The 20,000-nt window shown below is 36.0% G+C and overlaps 1 protein-coding gene across 1 annotated transcript in view; it reads right to left on the reverse strand.

Annotated features, from left to right (window-relative positions):
• The window catches only part of LOC128700611 (uncharacterized), an 18,188-nt gene extending 877 nt beyond the window's left edge, over positions 1-17,311 (reverse strand). The window contains exons 1-4 of the mRNA XM_070098928.1: positions 17,250-17,311; positions 14,467-14,650; positions 7,502-7,566; positions 1-85 (exon numbers count right to left, since the gene is read on the reverse strand). The exon at positions 1-85 is cut by the window's left edge and continues 877 nt beyond it. Coding sequence (XP_069955029.1) covers positions 1-85; positions 7,502-7,566; positions 14,467-14,626 — 310 coding nt within the window. The 5' untranslated portion in view covers positions 14,627-14,650; positions 17,250-17,311. The remainder of the gene's footprint in view (positions 86-7,501; positions 7,567-14,466; positions 14,651-17,249) is intronic.
• Between the last annotated feature and the right edge of the window lie 2,689 nt (positions 17,312-20,000).

Genomic DNA, 20,000 nt, shown 5'->3' on the forward strand with positions numbered 1-20,000 from the left:
ACAACTGGCTTGTCTCGTTCACTGCCACGTATAGCACTCTTGCACCGAAGCATCGCAGACCACCGAAGCTGATGTCAAGTTTCGGCTGTTGTGAGAAAGTTCCATAAGTTGCATAGGTTATCATAAGGGATATATGTTAACTTGGTGATGTTTATCTTCATCTGTCATCGAATACCATCTCTATCATCACACCTCTAATGTAATATATTAATAAATGTCAAGCATTACATATATATATATATATATATATATATATATATATATATATATATATATATGTATATATATATATATATATACATATATAATGTATGTATATATATATATATATATATATATATATATAATGTATGTATATATATATATATATATAAATATATATATATATATATATATATATATATATATATATATACATATATAATGTATGTATATATATATATATATATATTATATATATATATATGTCGTGCCGAATAGGTAAAACTGGTCAATTAGTAAGAACTCATTAAAAATTAAGTCCTTTCTAAAAATTTCTCTAATATGTTTAAAGATATATTTTTTAATTTATGTTAATGTAAAAATTAATAATTTTGTACCAAAAGTACCTTAGGAAACTTACCTAATCTTATTATAAGAAGTGAAATTTAATTTAATCTAATCCAACTAAATATATTTTACATAAGTTTACAATAATTTAATAATAAACAAAATGAAATATATTTTCTCATTATGTTGAGAAAGATTTTTGCGTAATTATTGCATACACAAATTTTCGCTTGCCTTATTCGGCAAGAAGAGCGTTGCTATTGAAGCCAAAATAGCAAGTTTTACCTATTCGGCACGATATATATATATATATATATATATATATATATATATATATATATATATATATATATATATATATATACATATATATATATATATATATATATATATATATATATATATATATATATATATATATGTCGTTCCTTGATAATGTGAGAAGTCACGAAAGCGCTTGGAATTTCGCTATTCATTCACAGTGGTTCTGCATATGTGTGTGTGTGTGATGGGTCACAGACCCTGAGCTGCTTTGGGGATTAGCGTGGACGGTTACAAAGCATGGCTTGCTTCTGCAGTGTTTTAAAAATTGAGGTTGGAGAGTTGAAGGAAGAGGTCTTGCTTCTCTAGGAGGAGATTAGGAGGCTGAAGGTCCACCTCAATGGGCCTGGGAGAGAGTGTGAGGTGGCTGGAGTTGTGGGGAATGAGGCTTATAGCAGTGAGGTGCAGTCTGTCTCTCGCTGTTAGGAGGCTGTAGGTGGGGAGGTAGCAACGGCTACCAGCAGTGATGTGCAGTCCAGCACCTGCTACAAGTGGCGAGTGGTAACCAGTAATGGGAGGAGAATCAGAATAAGGAAAGTTAAGAGTGAAGATCTGAAGGTAGGAAATAGCTTCTTGGTTCTTCAGGATGAATGCACTTCAGTGGCCAGTGAAGGTAAGGGTACTACTGCCCCTGCTAACAGAGGTAAGCGCATTCTCGTGGTTGGTGACTCTCAGGTAAGATATATTGACCGTGCTTTTTGTAATAATAAGAAGATGAGGGATAGAGTGTGCTTCCCTGGAGCTGGTGTTGGGGACATAGTTAACAGGCTGGATAATATCATGTCAGGTAATGGGAACAAGCCCATTATCTGTCTCAGTGCTGGTGGAAATGATATTGGGAAGGGTAGGAGAGAAGAGCTGCTAGATAAGTACAGATCAGCTATAGATTTCATTAAGTCTAAGGGAGGGGTCCCAATCATATGTAGCATCTTGCCTAGAAGGGGAGTAGGAAATGAATGGTTGTCTAGGGCAATTGGTGTAAATTGCTGGCTAGACAGATACTGCAAGGAACTTGCAATCCCATTCATTGACAACTGGAACAACTTTTATGGCAAACATGATATGTATGCAAGGGATGGGGTACATCTCTCTGGGGCTGGGGTGGTAGCACTTGCAAACTCAATTGAGAAGGCCATTGGTGAAATGCCTATGATTTTAAACTGATAGAAGATAGAGGTATGGGTGTGTGTGGGGAAACAAGCAGGTTGCAACACTAGGGTTGGAAGCAGTAAATGTATAAAAGGCATTCAGCATGAAGTTATAAATAAAGACAATAGATCAGGTCAGCAAACAAAGGGGGACAGCAGAGGGCAGCAAGGGACTAGCTCCCTTAAGGTTTACTATAATAATAGCAGGAGTGTAAGAAATAAGATAGATGAGCTAAGATTAATTGCAAGTGCAGGAAACATAGATATTATTGCTATAACAGAGACCTGGCTCAATCTGAAAGATAGAGAGATGCCCTCTGAATGTCACATACAAGGCTATAAATTATTCCACACTGACAGGGTTAACAGGAAGGGTGGTGGAGTAGCGATGTATGTCAGAGACAATTTAAATTGTTGTGTTAGGCAAGATATAAAATTAGAAGCGTCAGCCACTGAATCTGTTTGGTTACAGCTTCTCGAGGGCCGAGAAAATCTAATTTTGGGTGCGATTTACAGGGCCCCAAATCTTGATAGGGAGTGCAGTAAACTTCTATGGGACGAAATTCGTAAGGCATCTACATACGAAAGTGTTTTGCTAATTGGAGATTTCAACTATAGACAGATTGACTGGAGCAATTTGACAGGAAATTTAGAGTCAGGTGACTTTCTTGATACGATCCAGGATTGTTTTTTAAAACAGTTTGTGACAGAGCCAACTAGGGGAAATAACCTCCTTGACTTGGTTCTTGCCAGTAGGGAAACACTAATTAATAATCTTGAGGTTAATGATGAGCTTGGGGAAAGTGATCACAAATCACTCAGTTTTAATATATCATGGAATTCCCCTAATAATGGCAATCAAGTCTCCGTCTCTGACTTTCGCTTGGCTGATTTCATAGGACTGAAAAATTACTTAGGTGGGCTGAACTGGAATGACCTGACTAAGGGTCAGGTAGGTGGTGATGGTTGCCGATATGACGCTTTCCAGGGTATAGTTCTAGCTGCTCAGTCAAATTATGTTCCAAATAGGAAAATCAGATCAAATAAAAATGATCCTAAATGGATGAACAATAGATTAAAGTATCTGATTGGTCAAAAGAGAGGCATATATAGGCAAATCAAAAGAGGAGAGGGGCAATTAAGAAATCGATATATTCAGTTAAAGAGAGAAATAAAAAAGGGAATTAGAAAAGCAAAAAGAGATTATGAGGTTAAAGTTGCAAGAGAATCGAAGACTAACCCAAAAGGATTCTTTCAGGTATACAGAAGTAAGATCAGGGACAAGATAGGCCCACTCAAAAGTTTCTCGGGTCAGCTCACTGACAGTGATAAGGAAATGTGTAGAATTTTTAACACATACTTCCTCTCAGTTTTTACACAGGAGGATGCCAGCTATATTCCAGAAATGATAAATTATGTAGAACAGGACGATAATAAACTGTGCACGATTAGGGTCACAAGTGACACGGTCCTTAGGCAAATTGATAAATTAAAACCTAACAAATCCCCAGGCCCTGATGAACTGTATGCAAGGGTTCTAAAGGAATGTAAAGAGGAGCTTAGCAAACCTTTGGCTAATCTTTTCAACATATCACTACAAACTGGCATGGTGCCAGATAAGTGGAAAATGGCAAATGTGATACCTATTTTCAAAGCAGGTGACAGGTCCTTAGCTTCTAACTATAGACCAATAAGCCCAACCTCCATAGTGGGAAAATTTATGGAATCAATAATTGCCGAGGCAGTTCGTAGCCACCTTGAAAAGCATAAATTAATCAACGAATCTCAGCATGGTTTTACAAAGGGGCGTTCCTGCCTTACGAATTTATTAACTTTTTTCACTAAGGTATTTGAGGAGGTAGATCATGGTAATGAATATGATATTGTGTATATGGACTTTAGTAAGGCTTTTGACAGGGCCCCACATCAGAGACTATTGAGGAAAATTAAGGCACATGGAATATGAGGAGAAATTTTTTCCTGGATAGAGGCATGGTTGACAAATAGGCAGCAGAGAGTTTGCATAAATGGGGAGAAATCAGAGTGGGGAAGCGTCACGAGCGGTGTTCCACAGGGGTCAGTGTTGGGCCCCCTGCTGTTCACAATCTACATAAACGACATAGATGAGGGCATAAAGAGCGACATCAGCAAGTTTGCCGATGACACCAAAATAGGCCGTCGAATTCATTCTGACGAGGACATTAGAGCACTCCAGGAAGATTTGAATAGACTGATGCAGTGGTCGGAGAAGTGGCAGATGCAGTTTAATATAGACAAATGCAAAGTTCTAAATGTTGGACAGGACAATAACCATGCCACATATAAACTAAATAATGTAGATCTTAATATTACGGATTGCGAAAAAGATTTAGGAGTTCTGGTTAGCAGTAATCTGAAACCAAGACAACAGTGCATAAGTGTTCGCAATAAAGTTAATAGAATCCTTGGCTTCATATCAAGAAGCATAAAAAATAGGAGTCCTCAGGTTGTTCTTCAACTCTATACATCCTTGGTTAGGCCTCATTTAGATTATGCTTCACAGTTTTGGTCACCGTATTACAGACTGGATATAAATGCTCTGGAAAATGTACAAAGGAGGATGACAAAGTTGATCCCATGTATCAGAAACCTTCCCTATGAGGATAGACTAAGGGCCCTGAATCTGCACTCTCTAGGAAGACGTAGAATTAGGGGGGATATGATTGAGGTGTATAAATGGAAGACAGGGATAAATAAAGGGGATGTAAATAGTGTGCTGAAAATATCTAGCCTAGACAGGACTCGCAGCAATGGTTTTAAGTTGGAAAAATTCAGATTCAGGAAGGATATAGGAAAGTATTGGTTTGGTAATAGAGTTGTGGATGAGTGGAACAAACTCCCGAGTACAGTTATAGAGGCCAGAACGTTGTGTAGCTTTAAAAATAGGTTGGATAAATACATGAGTGGATATGGGTGGGTGTGAGTTGGACCTGATAGCTTGTGCTACCAGGTCGGTTGCCGTGTTTCTCCCTTAAGTCAATGTGACCTGACCTGACTAGGTTGGGTGCATTGGCTTTAGCCGGTGGGAGGGTTGGACCTGCCTCGCATGGGCCAGTAGGCCTGCTGCAGTGTTCCTTCGTTCTTATGTTCTTAAAAGTCTATAATAAAAAGGCTGAACGATGGTGATGTGGGCCTTGCCCTAGGATCGCACTAGTGAAACGTACGTAGCTAGTTATTATTGTCACAGAAACTGGTTAATACATGATAACCATCAATAAATGTCATTCTACTGCTGTATATCCGTACATGAACTTAGTGTTTGAACTTTTTAAGTATAGTGTGACAATCCGAAAAACTGGCGATGATATAGTATTATCTCTCATTTTGCTTTTATTTAAAATTATCGCACACTTTTTTGAAGAACACATTAGATACGGTGAAACTATCCAGTTGAGGTATTCTTGTAGATTCTGTCAATTTTATTACATCATCGTCTTTGCTAGCTTTGTTCTTGGGCAGACGAAAGAGTGTCAGGTGTGGGATGAACCTGTGATCGTGCACCTGGATATCATCTTTCTCTAGAAGGTCGTCCACGTCGTATTTAAGGTTTACCAGCTGTTCCGTCTTCTTCACTAGCACAAACAGCACTCTGCCCCCGTAACAGCCAAGGCCCCGGAAACTGATGCTCACTTTTGGTTGCTGTGGGGAATTTTCATGTTAGTCACTTGCTAATGATGTAAGATGACATTTATTATTTATTAGTTTGGAGAATTTATGACATATAGATTAATATGAGAAATTGTGTAGAAAACTCCCAGCAGACGTGCTCTGAAGAGCTCCCATCAGACGTGCTCTGAAGCTGGTTTTCCAAAAGAGCACACACAATGATCCCTGGATGATCCAGCAAACTTCAGGTATTAAATATTCCACTTCCAGAGCTCCTTGTTTCCACGTGCACTCCAACTGTGCAATCCACAATACACATAACAACAAAACAACGCAACCACTACACAGTTCAAAAGACTTATCAATCAAGAATAATCTGCAAAAAAAAATGTCAAGTAAATAAATACAACTTAAGGGAATCTAATTCTATATTATTTATTCTTTACTACAAGAACTTGCTGACTGCAGTACCAACACACAACGTAATGATATCTTAATACTTTCATAAAATAGGTAATCATGTTGCATGGGGTCTCAAAATAGAAGCCGCCCTTGATGTATTTGCTAAATATGAAATTTGTGGCAAAGACTGCAATCATCCTGTCATAAAAGTGTGTAATGGAAGCCTGTTAAACGTTTCACACTTTCTGAAATTGCCCATCATTTCTTGCTGTCGGGTAAACATGTTAAATAAGAGGCAAATCTTACAAATTCTTACCTTAAATATATATTTATCGTTACTTTCCAATATATATTAACAGTTTTTTTCCAGTATATTTTAACAATTACTTTTCAGTATATTTTAACATTTATTTTCCAGAATGTTTTTATAGTTCTAAGTTTTATATTTCCTTTCCCTCCTGAGAGACCTGGTCTGAGACCCAACCCAGGGAAGATAATGTGAACCATTAACATATATCTAAGAGAAACAGAAAATATTGTTCATGGGTCTTTCATATGGAGAAAAAAATAAAGAAACGTGCTCACTTACAGCATCGTAAATGCGATTCCATCACATTACCGTGCCACTGACCCTATTTACGTCCCGAACTGTTAAATATGAATTAGTCACTATCTAACCATGTCTCGTTGTTTTTACTGATGAATAACATTTTCAGAGGAAGGGTACTTATAGCATCAGGTTTACGCTAGCATTGTGAAATGTTGAAATCTGACTATACAGCATTCATAACTTCAGCATTTTGTAGGTATGCAAGTAGTTTGTTTCAAATATAATTGAGGTAGCTTCTCATTAAATATTAATCATGACTGATGACATATTGGCAGATTGCTAAACTCTTCTGTTCATATTCTACATGCTTATTGTGTACAGTTATCAAACTGCTTGCATGCCTACAAAATGCAGAAGTTATGAATGCTGTATAATCAGATTTCAACATTTCACAATGCTATCGTAAACCTGATGCTATAAGCAGCCTTCCTCTGAAAATGTTATTCACCAGTGAATACAACATGACAGGATTAGATTGAGGTTAGTTCATGTTTAGCAGTTTGGGACGTAAATACGGTCAATGGCACAGTGGATAATGTGTTGGAAATCGCACTTACGATGTTGTAAGTGAGCATGTTACTGTTGTCCGAATGAATAACCCGTAAGCTATATTTCTTATTTATCAGTTTGTATGTATATGTTGCAATTACGGAATGAGCACTCACGAAATTGACTTGAGAGGTGAGGCGAGTCTGGGGGTCAGTGTTCTTGTAAATATTTTTTTGAATAAACCTTTATATAAACTTTCAGTCTCACGATTTGGTTTGCTGTGACCCTTGAATTAAAAATATATTTTTAGACATTTAATATAAACCTCTGTTCTCACCTTAATGCTGTCAAGAAGTTTATTAGTCGAATTTATTAGTTCTTCCTCCGTTTGTTTTCTTCTTTCTGAAATAATAATAATAATAATAATAATAATAATAATAATAATAATAATAATAATAGTAATATGAAAAATCACCTTAATGTGTAAGAGCTTGAATTAAATAAAGAACAATGTGAAGTTATTAAGGTCAGTGTTTCTAGTATTGTTACCACTGTTAGCAGCCCTGGGAGCAGCGCCCCCTCCCATCGCCCAATTATAAGCGATGTATGATTGCATTAATTTCGTTTTCGTTTTCTATGGTTGAGATCATTGCTATCATTTTCATTTTCATCATTATTATTATTATTATTATTATTATTATTATTATTATTATTATTATTATTATTATTATTAAAAATATACATTAGCTTATAAAAGATCACACACACACACACACACACACACACACACACACACACACACACACACACACACACACACACACACACACACACACACACACACACATATATATATATATATATATATATATATATATATATATATATATATATAGTGTGTGTATGTGTATGTATCGAAGAACATACTGCTACTGGCTGGGGATCGAACCCAGGCACATAACGTTAGGCAACAAATATGATCGTTAATCATGCTTCCTACAACGCTGACCACAGTTCGAGAGATGTAAAGCTACTGGACTATTTCCCTCCTCCCGTTATTGCCATCCCCAACGAGCAGCATCAATAGCAATGCAGCCACAGAAACTTGTGGCTTGAAGTAATTGTAATTGAAGTTGAGTATAATTACAATTATATTAGTAGCTGTAATTGATTAAAATGTAGCCGTAACTGACTATCGCCAAGCTTATACCTACTTACATCATAAAAACTGTGGGAATGTGATGGGCTAATGATAAAATGAAACACTGTACACGTCAAACCACACAATTGTACGTTCTGACGTCAGTCTTGTTGTTTTGGACACGTTCGGCACCTATAGTGCAAGGAGTCGTGTTTGCGTGGGCTGTGTGACTATTCAGTTCCTCTCTCTGTGTCGAAGTACAGACTTGTTGACGAATGGATGTATTGTTCCGTGGATAAAACAGAGTATACTTGTTTTGTGTCAAAATATTGTTATTTTTAGAATTTTAATGAGTAACATTTAGAAAGGCGTTAGACTCGAAGCTTATTTTGGTAAACAGGTTTATGGGTTTAATAAGTAATTCTGACTCAATAACGTCGTTGGATGAGTTAGAAAATGAATCAGGAGAAATTATTTTTCGTTATACTTCCTAATTTTGGTACTATGGATATCGTACTTGAAGTTTTGTAATCTAGTTGGTTCTCAAATGATTCTTTTTGTTGTAATATTTTACGCAGATTCACTATAGCAAAGAGCAAGGAAGGAGAGTGAAAGGCAAGAAATGGATAATGGAAATGGGGTTGTTACATCGCCAATATTATTATTTTCTCTTTTTATATTATATTTTTTATCACTGTTGTATGAGTGATACTGCTGGACTAAATAGTCTGATTTATCGGTCATGGAGAGAGAATGGAGGGAAATAGAAAGACTTCGAGAGTGTATAAATCTGTAGTGGAGGGAAGGCGGGGTAGAGGTGGGCCTAAGAAAGATTATAAGGGATAAAGGAGGTTTTGTGTGCGAGGGGCTTGAACTTCCAGCAAGCGTGCGTGAGCATGTTAGATAGGAGCGAATGGAGACAAGTAGTTTTTAGGACTTGACTTGCTGTTGGAGTGTGAGCAGGGTAACATTTATGAAGGGATTCACGGAAACCGGCAAGCCGGACTTGAGTCCTGGAGATGGGAAGTACAGTGTCTGCACTCATAATTAGGGAAGGGTGTTAATGTTGCAGTTTTAGAACTGTAGTGTAAGCGCGCTTCTGGCAAGACAGTAATGGAATGTGAAAGTTTTTCTTTTTCGGGCCACCCTGCCTTGGTGGGAGACGGCCGATGAATTAAAAAAATAAAAATAATAATGTGAAGGTAAATGAGGAAGACCAGTGATGCAATAATATGATGAGTCAGTGTCCCATACTGACAAACTAGTCTGTTACTTCAGTCAACTAGACTGTGGTTGTGGGAATGAAGAAATAGGGTGTAAATATGGTTCAAGAGGATGAATCATTCACCTAAGAGGCCCCGCCTTTTTTCGTTAATGCCCTCTTCAGTTGGAAGTAAACAGAAACCACCCACTGATGAGACAGAACAAGTTTTGAAAAAGAATATACAAGAGGATTGTGTTTCAGTCGACGTAGATTCCTTGGCCAATTGGAAGGATCCTCCTCCAGAGATGCTTCTTCTGAAGAAAGGTCAGTATTTAATGAGGTTAAATGATTATCACTGGTGTGGGGGTAAATAGATACTTGAAGAATTCTTCTTCCTTGTCCCTTCCACTACTAGGTGGAAGGGGAGGCGCTAGGTGACCTCGGGTCGTTCATCATATAGGAAGCCTCTAGCCTATGACCATATAGTTCAATAGCCGTTAAACCCAACAAAGCAGAACCCCCAGTTGGCTCTTAAGAGAACTATCCCTAAGAGCCAGTGCATTAGACACAGTATATATGCACCGAAAGGTGCATTTCTCTCAGTGAATATAAGCTGAGAATTTACTTTAATCAATCCCTTTTTTAAGGATTATTCTTGACTAGTGTCCAGGAGACATTCAGCTTTAATCACCCTCGTGTAGTAGATAGACGTTGAACCCCATTAATCAAAAAAGAATCAGTGTGCCTCTGTAGCTGGTAAGAAGTACAGGTGTGTCTGGAAGACATTGCTAAAATAATCATGCGAATATTCTTTGAGGTATAATTTCTGTACCGTTCACCAGTTAAGTTTTCAGACCAATTATTGTCATGATTACAGTAATCATTAATTAAAATACTATAAGTGTTTGGGGAAAATTTGTTAATGACGTATTTCTAAAATTTATTCTTATTAATCATTTTTATTTGTCTTGATTTTCATTAAACTTTTAAGTGTTTTAGGTGTTTTGCCTTCAACGCACTTCTAATTAACGAATTGTTAAGCCTTAAGGATAATAACAGTATTAAAATGCTATTACAATATCTAAGGGAAAGATTGTATCGTGGATCAATAACTGATTGGTGGCACGTGGCAACCTCTTGTTGTGATAGCTGACTGTAAGAAATTACATCTGACAGGGAGGAAAATAAGTGAAGCAAAGAGTGATGATTGAGATGTTTCAGAAGAGAGAGAGAGAGAGAGAGAGAGAGAGAGAGAGAGAGAGAGAGAGAGAGAGAGAGAGAGAGAGACAGACAGACAGACAGACAGACAGACAGAGACAGAGAGAGATAGAGATAACACGAGAGCAGGCGAGCTCAGTGTAGGCGAGCTCGGTGTAGGCGAGCTCAGAGTGCAGGCAAGCGAGCACAGTGTGAACGGAGGAGTCCAGAGTGTCAGCAAGGGAGCTCAGAGTGAGCGTAGACGCTAGCTCACCGTGTGAGCAAACAAGAGTGGGTTCTGGAAAATAAGAAACGATAATTGTGTCCTGGAACACAGGCGGAGACCACAAGTTGGGGCTGTAGCTTCTACTTGTGTTTGCATATTAACGAATTTATGGTTGAGCACCATTTTCGACTTGCAAGAATAACACTATATCTATATTGATAGTAAAACACATGTTAACACTTAGGTATTTTTACTATCTACAATAAAAACAACTGATTTTGCAAATGTGTATTACTCTTCATTTTGTCGGTATTGTACAGCATACCATTTATAATATGATGTATCTACACTGATTCATTTGGTGTAGATATATATATATATATATATATATATATATATATATATATATATATATATATATATATATATATATATATATATAAATGCTGATGGATGTGTCTATAAGATTCCTTGTAAAATTTGCGATAAAGTTTATTACGGTCAAACTGGTAAAAATCTCGAACTAAGATTAAAACAACATAAATATAGCATTAGAACTGGACAAGATTCCAATGCTCTATTTATTCATGTAAGAGATTTTAACCATCCAATTGATTTTCAAAAAGTTGAGAAAGTAGTATCAAGCAAGTCCATGGTCGACAGGAATATAATTGAATCTTGTTTCATAAAAAGCAGTTTTGACAATAATATGAATATTTCCTTTGGTTTATATAAATTAGATCCATTTATAATTAATAGAATTTGGGAAGAATTTAATAATACACTGGACAAATAATAATTTTTAAATTTTCTTGGGTAGAATAGTTTGTGGGGTGAGTTGTGCAAAGGACCTATCCAAGTTGGGTCGGCGCGCGTCAGGTGTTTAACCGTTGTGGGATCTGATAGTGAGGTGCTGGCCAGACCCCTTGTATAGCTTCCTTGGATGCTTTACTTTCATAGTTCCTTGATAATGTGAGTAGTCACGAAAGCGCTTGGAATTTTTCTATTCTTTCAGAGTGGTTGTTTTGCATATATATATATATATATATATATATATATATATATATATATATATATATATATATATATATATATATATATATATATATATATATATATACATATATATATATATATATATATATATATATATATATATATATATATATATATATATATATATATATATATATATATGGTGTGTGTGTGTGTGTGCAAAGCAACTACTGTGAAAGAATAGAGAAATTCCAAGCGCTTTCGTGACTACTCACATTATCAAGGAACAATAAAAGTAATGCATCAAAGGAAGGCATATAAAGGGTCTAGCCCACACCTCTCTATCACATCCCACAACAAAGCAACACCTGACGCGCGACTCATCAGAAAGAGAACACTGCAGCAGGTCCGCTGGCCCAACTAGACAGGTCCTTCACACAACCCACGAACAAACTATTCTACCCAAGAATTAAGAATTTTAAAATTTATTATTTGTCCAGTGTATTATTAAATTCTTCCCAAATTCTATTAATTATAAATGGATCTAATTTATATAAACCAGAGGAAATATTCATATTATTGTCAAAACTGCTTTTTATGAAACAAGATTCAATTATATTCCTGTCGACCAAGTACTTGCTTGATACAACTTTCTCAACTTTTTGAAAATCAATTGGATGGTTAAAATCTCTCACATGAATAAATAGAGCATTGGAATCTTGTCCAGTTCTAATGCTAAATTTATGTTGTTTTAATCTTAGTTCGAGATTTTTACCAGTTTGACCGTAATAAACTTTATCGCAAATTTTACAAGGAATCTTATAGACACATCCATCAGCATTTTGGGGGGAATTCTTTATCAAAAGTTTTTTACTGTATCAAGATTTTTAAATGCAACTTTGATATTAAAAGTCTTAAGAAGAGAAGGCATATCAACCAAGTTTTCATGGTAAGGGAGAACCAACATATTTTTAGTTGAATAAGGCTGGTTGTCCCTTTTAGGATTGTAAAAAGTATTTCTAGCAATTTTAAAAGATTTATCAATTACGTTTCTTGGGTATTTCAAATCTTTAGCTATTTCATAAATTTTGGATATTTTCTCATCTATGAACTCTGGACTACATATACGTAAAGCTCTCAAAAACATCGATGAGAAAACAGACAGTTTAACTCTATCTTGATGCGAAGAATAATAGTGGACATAGGAACAGTTATCTGTAGGTTTTCTGTAAATTTTAAATTTGAATTCATTATTACTCTTAATAATTAAAACATCTAGAAAAGGCAATGAGTTATTTTCTTCAAACTCAACAGTAAAGTTTATAGAATGGGCTAAGCTATTTAATTTGCCAAGGAAATGGTGTATATCTACATTCTTGGGTTGTTTTGCATATTCTGAAATCACCTGTGTACTGTGATCTTATTGCATATATATAAATATATATATATATATATATATATATATATATATATATATATATATATATATATATATATATATATATATATATATATATATATATATGTCGTGCCGAATATGTAAAACTGGTCAATTAGCAAGAACTCATTTAAAATTAAGTCCTTTCTGAAATTTTCTATTATACGTTTAAAGATATATTTTTTTCATTAATGTTAATGTAAAAAATTTTCAATTTGCTCCAAAAGAATCCTAGAAAACTTACCTAACCTTATTATAACAAGAACAATTTATTTTACCCTAACCCAACTAAATACATTTTTGATTTGTTTACAATAATTTAATACTAAACAAACACGGTGAAATATATTTTTTTCGTTAGGTTCAGAATGATTTTGGCGAAATTATTGCATACACAAATTTTCACTTGTCCTATATGACAAGATGAGCGTTGCTTTTTAAGCCAAGATCGCAAGTTCTGCCTATTCGGCACGACGTATATATATATATATATATATATATATATATATATATATATATATATATATATATATATATATATATATATATATATATATATATATATATATATATATAGGAAGGTACCACCTCTAGAACTGTCCTAGGGACCCTCATCCTCAGAGAAAAGAATAAACTTGCTTCAGGGAAAACTCAAGGTTCTCCTTGTGTGTGTGTGTGTGTGTATCGTGCAGAATAGGTACAATTGGTCAATTAAAATTAAGTCCTTTCTAAAAAAAATATATATACGTTTAAAGATATATTTTTTTCATTTATATGAATGTAAAAATTAATAATTTTATACCAAAAGAACCTTAGAAAACTTACCTAACCTTATTATAACAAGCGCAATTTAATATAGCCTAATCCAGCTAAATACGTATATTTAAGTTGTGTTTACAATAATTTAATAATAAACAAACACAATGAAATATATTTTTTTCGATAGGTTCAGAATGTTTTTTTTGCGAAAATATTGCATACACAAATTTTCGCTTGCCCTATTCGGCAAGAAGAGCGTTGATATTTAAGCCAAACTCGCAAGTTTTGCTATACGTCTGTGGAGTGAGCGTTTCCCCTTGAAAAATAATATAAACTCTTACCAGAACTGAGTGTTAAGACGCTGAGGGTGATATGAGCGTTGTCAAGGTTGACTTTCTGGAGGCCCAGAGCGTAAGATTCATCCTTGAGAGTATTCTGCAGTTTCTTCAGTTCAGTCTTGACGTTATCCGGGATGTTTAAGTAGGTATAATGTGACTTCATCTTCGACCCGGAGCAGGTATCGCCCTATAAAAAGGAATAATTTGAATACCTAAAGTGTATAAGACTTTTATTAGTGCTCAATAACAACCCACATGTGATAAATGATTTTCAAAAAGCACCAAGTTGAAGATTGAGACACTTATGCAGCATATGGAAATCTTTATTAAGGAAACGTTTCGCCACAGAGTGGCTTCATCAGTCCAATACAGAGACGAGTAAGGAGAGGAAATTGAGGTAATCAGTCCCTCAGCTGAGGGACTGATGAAGCCACTCTGTGGCGAAACGTTTCCTTAATAAAGATTCTCATATGCTGCATAAGTGTTTCAATCTTCAATAACCTACGAGGAGACTGAAATTCAAGAGGCTGATTGATCTGTATATTTCGACCGTCTTCTGGCATCCTCTGGAGTAGGACTCCACATGGGTGTTACTAAACAAGAAATGATTTCTTTACCTTATAAGCTTCCACTGGAGTCTACCTGGAGGATATTCCGGGAATCAACACCAACGTGGCCGGGTCCATGACCAGGCCTCCCAGTGGATCAGGACCTGATCAACCAGGCTGTTATTGATGGCTGCACGTAGTCCAGCGTACGAACCACAGCCCTGCTGATCCGGCACTGGGTGTTTTTAATATACCTACGCCAATCAGAAGCTTTTCAATTCAATTCCGTATTTGAATTAAAAAAAGCAACTGGTTGTTGAAATTTCTTCGTAATAAAGACACCCAAGTGTTGTATGTGTCTTAAGCATCAACATATCGAAAATGTATACCATTAACGTAATGAGGCCACATCATAGCTCAGCTTTCATTATTTATCGTACCGAATATATAAAATTGGTCAATTAACATGAACTCATTTAAAATTAAGTCCTTTCTAAAATTTTCTCTTATACGTTTAAAGATACATATTTTTCATTTATGTTAATGTAAAAATTAATTATTTTGTACCAAAAGAACCTTAGAAAACTTACCTAACCTTATAATAAGCGCAATTTAGTTTAGCCTAATCCAACTAAATATATTTTAGATAATTTTACAATATTTTTAATAAACACAATGAAATATATTTTTTTCGTTAGGTTCAGAATGATTTTTGCGAAATTATTGCATACTTGCCTTATTCGGCAAGAAGACAGTTGCTATTTAAGCAAAAATTGCAAATTTTACCTATTCGGCACGACATATATAAAACAAATATTTGGAAAACGAAAAGTGTTACATTTCAAGTACTTTCACACTTCTCAGTGCGTCATCAGGAGCTATTCAATGATGCACTAAGAAGTGTGAAACCACTTGAGCTAAAGATTTCCAGCCCTCATGGCTTGTCTTGCATTGTTAAGATCGCCTGTCTGCGATTGTTTGCATATATATATATATATATATATATATATATATATATATATATATATATATATATATATATATATATATATATATATATATATATATATATATATGCGTGTGTGCAAGGCACTCATCAATATGTGGTTGCAGGGGTTGATTCACAGCTCCTGGCCACGCCTCTTCCTTGGTAGCTGTTATGTAGGCTCTCCCGTCTACAAGAGCCTTGTCTTACCTCTTCTTAAAGCTATGTACGGATCCTACCTCTACTATTACTACACTTTTCAGATTGTTCCACTTCCTGACAACATTCTTATAAATTATCTGAGGTTTTCAACTTTCAGTTGTGCCCTCTTGTTCCTATATCCCAATTTTTGAATATTCTGTTCCGGTTCACCATGTCACTTACTCTCAGTATTTTGTACATCGTTATCATATTTCCTCTACCCTTCCTGTCCTCCGTGTTATCAGGATGAGTTACCTTAACCTTTTCTCAAAGGTCATTCCTTATATCTCTGGGACTAGTTACAAATCTCTACACTTTCTCCAATTTCTTGGTGGTCTTGACCAGGTGTGGGTTCCAAACTGGTTCTGTGTACTCCAATATGGGACAGATGTGCACGGTTGTGAATGACTCCTTCCATAGATGTCGAAAAATAATTCTTAGATTTAACAGACGCCTATTTGCTGCAGCAGTTATTTGGATGATATGCATCTCAGGGGATCCTGGAGTGTATTCCGGGGATCAACTCCCCCGCGGCCCGGTCCACGACCAGGCCTCCCAGTGGATTAGAGCCTGATCCATCGGGAGGATCAGTCCAACGTACGAACCACAGCCCGGCTGATCCAACACTGACTTCAGGTATCTATCCAGCTCCCTCTTGAAGACAACCAGGGGTCCATTGGTAACGCCTCTTATAGCTGGTGGGAGGCTTGGTATAATAATCACCCCAAGATCCTTCTCCTTGAGTGAGATTTGCTGCTTTTGTGTGTGTGTGTGTACCCCTCAAGGGAGGTTCCTTGACGCTGGTGAGGGGCTCTTGATCTAGGGAATTGGATCTGTGCACCGGTTCCCTGAACTGAGCCTGAATACCTTCCATCCCCCCACATGTGCTGTATAATCCTTCGGGGTTTAGCGCTTCCCCGTGATTATAATAATGTGTGTGTGTAATACGGTATACAGAAGACTAGATCTTACCTTCGTAACCTGGTGGTGCAGGAATATCGAGAACTTAGACTGACAGTTAACATTTGAATATATATTAACAGTACACGTACCAGACAAGAATCTACACAGGGAGACAAAGTAGCAGTGTGTGGCTGCCTACAGCCAGACAAGTTGTGATAAGATAAAACCTGATAAGATTGTCATCCATAAAAAACTCAGCTCCTCCTGATTATCTTTCTAAGACCACTTAATAATAATAATAATAATAATAATAATAATAATAATAATAATTGAAAAAAAGGTAAGCGTAGTGGTCTGAAGAAATACACTATTATACAGTTCATTTACTAAGATTTACCACGCACACTAATTTAAAGTTTTAAAACTTCATTATTCATTGATGAAACATACATAGCGCTGCGCAGTTTGTCACTTCACAGTTAATTCACAAAACTTCAGAAAAAAAAAGAATGTACGCGCTTCGTATCACACAATATTTCACTGCAAAACTAAATTGGTCTCTATATCCTTCTATTCTACTGTCTTGTTCTCTTTGGTCACTGTCTTTTGGACACCAGATTTACGATCATTCACTTCTATCTCCATAACACTGACGGCTGTCACTCCGAACAGCAGTAATTGAATGTCAAATGTGCGTTCATTCGTATATTGAGGCATAACTATGATCTATTTGTCTTGGGACGTCCATTTTCCGAATATGTGATGTTAGTGCTATTGTAAGAAAAAAGGCACAGTACCATGACTGGAACAATACAAGAGTGAGGTAGCCAGTACAAATAGACGAGCTGAACAATTACGGGAACAAGAGAGAAAGAAAAGGTAGTGGTAAGGTAGGTAATGGAAGCAGTAGTAGAAGAATTAGTGGTAGTAGGAAGTAGAGAGAGTAGTTTAGTGGCACAAGAGAGAAAGGGAGTGAAGGGTGAAGGGAGGCAATAGTAAAGGTAGTAGTAATAGTAGAGGAATAGAGGAGAAAAAGTATTAGTAGTATCAGTAGTAGAAGTGAGGTCAGTCTAAGGACAAGAATGAGGAACACTACAGGACAATCTCTATATCACTCTAGTAAGGAGACAGAAATGTTGCTATATTGAATCTTTATTGGGGAAAATTGACCCAACTACGACTTTATTAATCCACGCCAGTGATAAACACAAAAATTATATATAGCAGAAAGAAATGTATTCTAACGTGATGTCACCTAATGGCAGTGTACTGACATCATACGATGCTGGAGTACCCTGCCAACACTACACCTGACTTCATCTACTTTATAGTACTCGGGGTCAGGGAATTGGATGGGTTGAAACCTATAAAATTCACTTGCCATGGGTTCAAAAACTCATCCGTTCCCTGGTTTGTTTACAATCGTGTTATTACGATTTCGTGAGTCATATCTTACTCTTTATTCTTTTCTCACATATGCAATATGGCGCACAAATTTTAAAGGATACGTTGAAGGTGCCAAGATGGAGTATAAAATACTCACAGTTTGAGATATTCAAGAAAACAGACGCGTTTATCTGTTTTGAATTGATAAAGACTCTGGTGGGCGAAATGTTTCCTCAGAGAAGTATTCTAACGCTGTACATGCCGCTGTCATTTACGTTTTTGTAGTTTTTATGTACCATTATTTGAAACCTGGGAGTCAGATTCTCTATAAAATCCACTTCCACATTTAACAAGCCGTAAGATAATGAATTAGATACATGTAGACATTTCGCCAACCAGTTATTTCATCAATATAATATTGGGATAATAAATGGAAGATTGTATAAGAGGAGGTAATCAGTACCTCAGCCTAACTGAATTATATACAAAGACAGTTATAAGATACTCTTCCAGTTATCAGTTATAAGATACTCTTCCATTATTTTTATAAGTTATATCTTCTCTCAGATTTAAAAGCTAGGTCCTTTCCTTCGTTAAGCATATTATAAGGCCTTCTGAAAAGTTTAACAAACTATAGTGAACACACTCAGGTTTAACGAGCAATAGTACCCTCTCTTTGGTTTGATAAATTACTTACCCTCTAGTTGAATACGAAGTAGGATCCTTTCTAAAGCTGAACAAACTAGAGGATCCTCTTCCAGATTTAACTCGAACCTGGACACAATTCCACGATCTCATATAGTAAGCACCAGGCTGCCTCCAGTGGTAATCTAGCACAGATGTCCTCGCCTCCCACACACAAACCCGAGCAACCACCTCCACTTCACTGAAATACAGGTTAATTTCCTGGGAAGCTTATTGTTTCACGTTTAGGTGAAACCGGATAGAGTTTAACTCACAAAATGTTTAATTATTGATTGTAATACCGACAATAGTTACGTAAATGGACATATGCAACTTTACGAGATTTATTTCGGTAACGTTTTTTTTTTTATCCATTAGGGGCTTTATCTAACTAATCCCTCCTCGCTGACGGCCCCATATTTGACACGGACTCCCTCTTTGACTTTTAGACAGCAACAGATTTATTCCACAAACTTTGATTATACTTCCTTTAGAGCTTCACACCGACCTTACTAACTCTACCCCTGTTGTACTCTCCATTTCCACACATTAAACTTTAACACGCCCTACCCTGCAGCTCTGTATGACACTTGTAGGTTCAGCACTTAGTTATGATTGTGTTTATAATAATAGTATCTTGATAATACATACATTGTGTGGACAGAATGAATATGTATAAAGGAAGAGTTGGGAGGTATTACTAATAGTAGTAGTAGTTGCTGTTGTAGTAGTCAGTGTAGAAGTAGTAGTAGTAACAATAATAATAATATTAGTGGTGCTACTAGTAGTAGTAAAAGCAGAAGCAGAAGTGGAGTAGTAGTAGTAGCAGT

The sequence above is a fragment of the Cherax quadricarinatus genome, chromosome 65, assembly GCF_038502225.1.
Source record: "Cherax quadricarinatus isolate ZL_2023a chromosome 65, ASM3850222v1, whole genome shotgun sequence".
Taxonomy (NCBI): Eukaryota; Metazoa; Arthropoda; class Malacostraca; order Decapoda; family Parastacidae; genus Cherax; species Cherax quadricarinatus.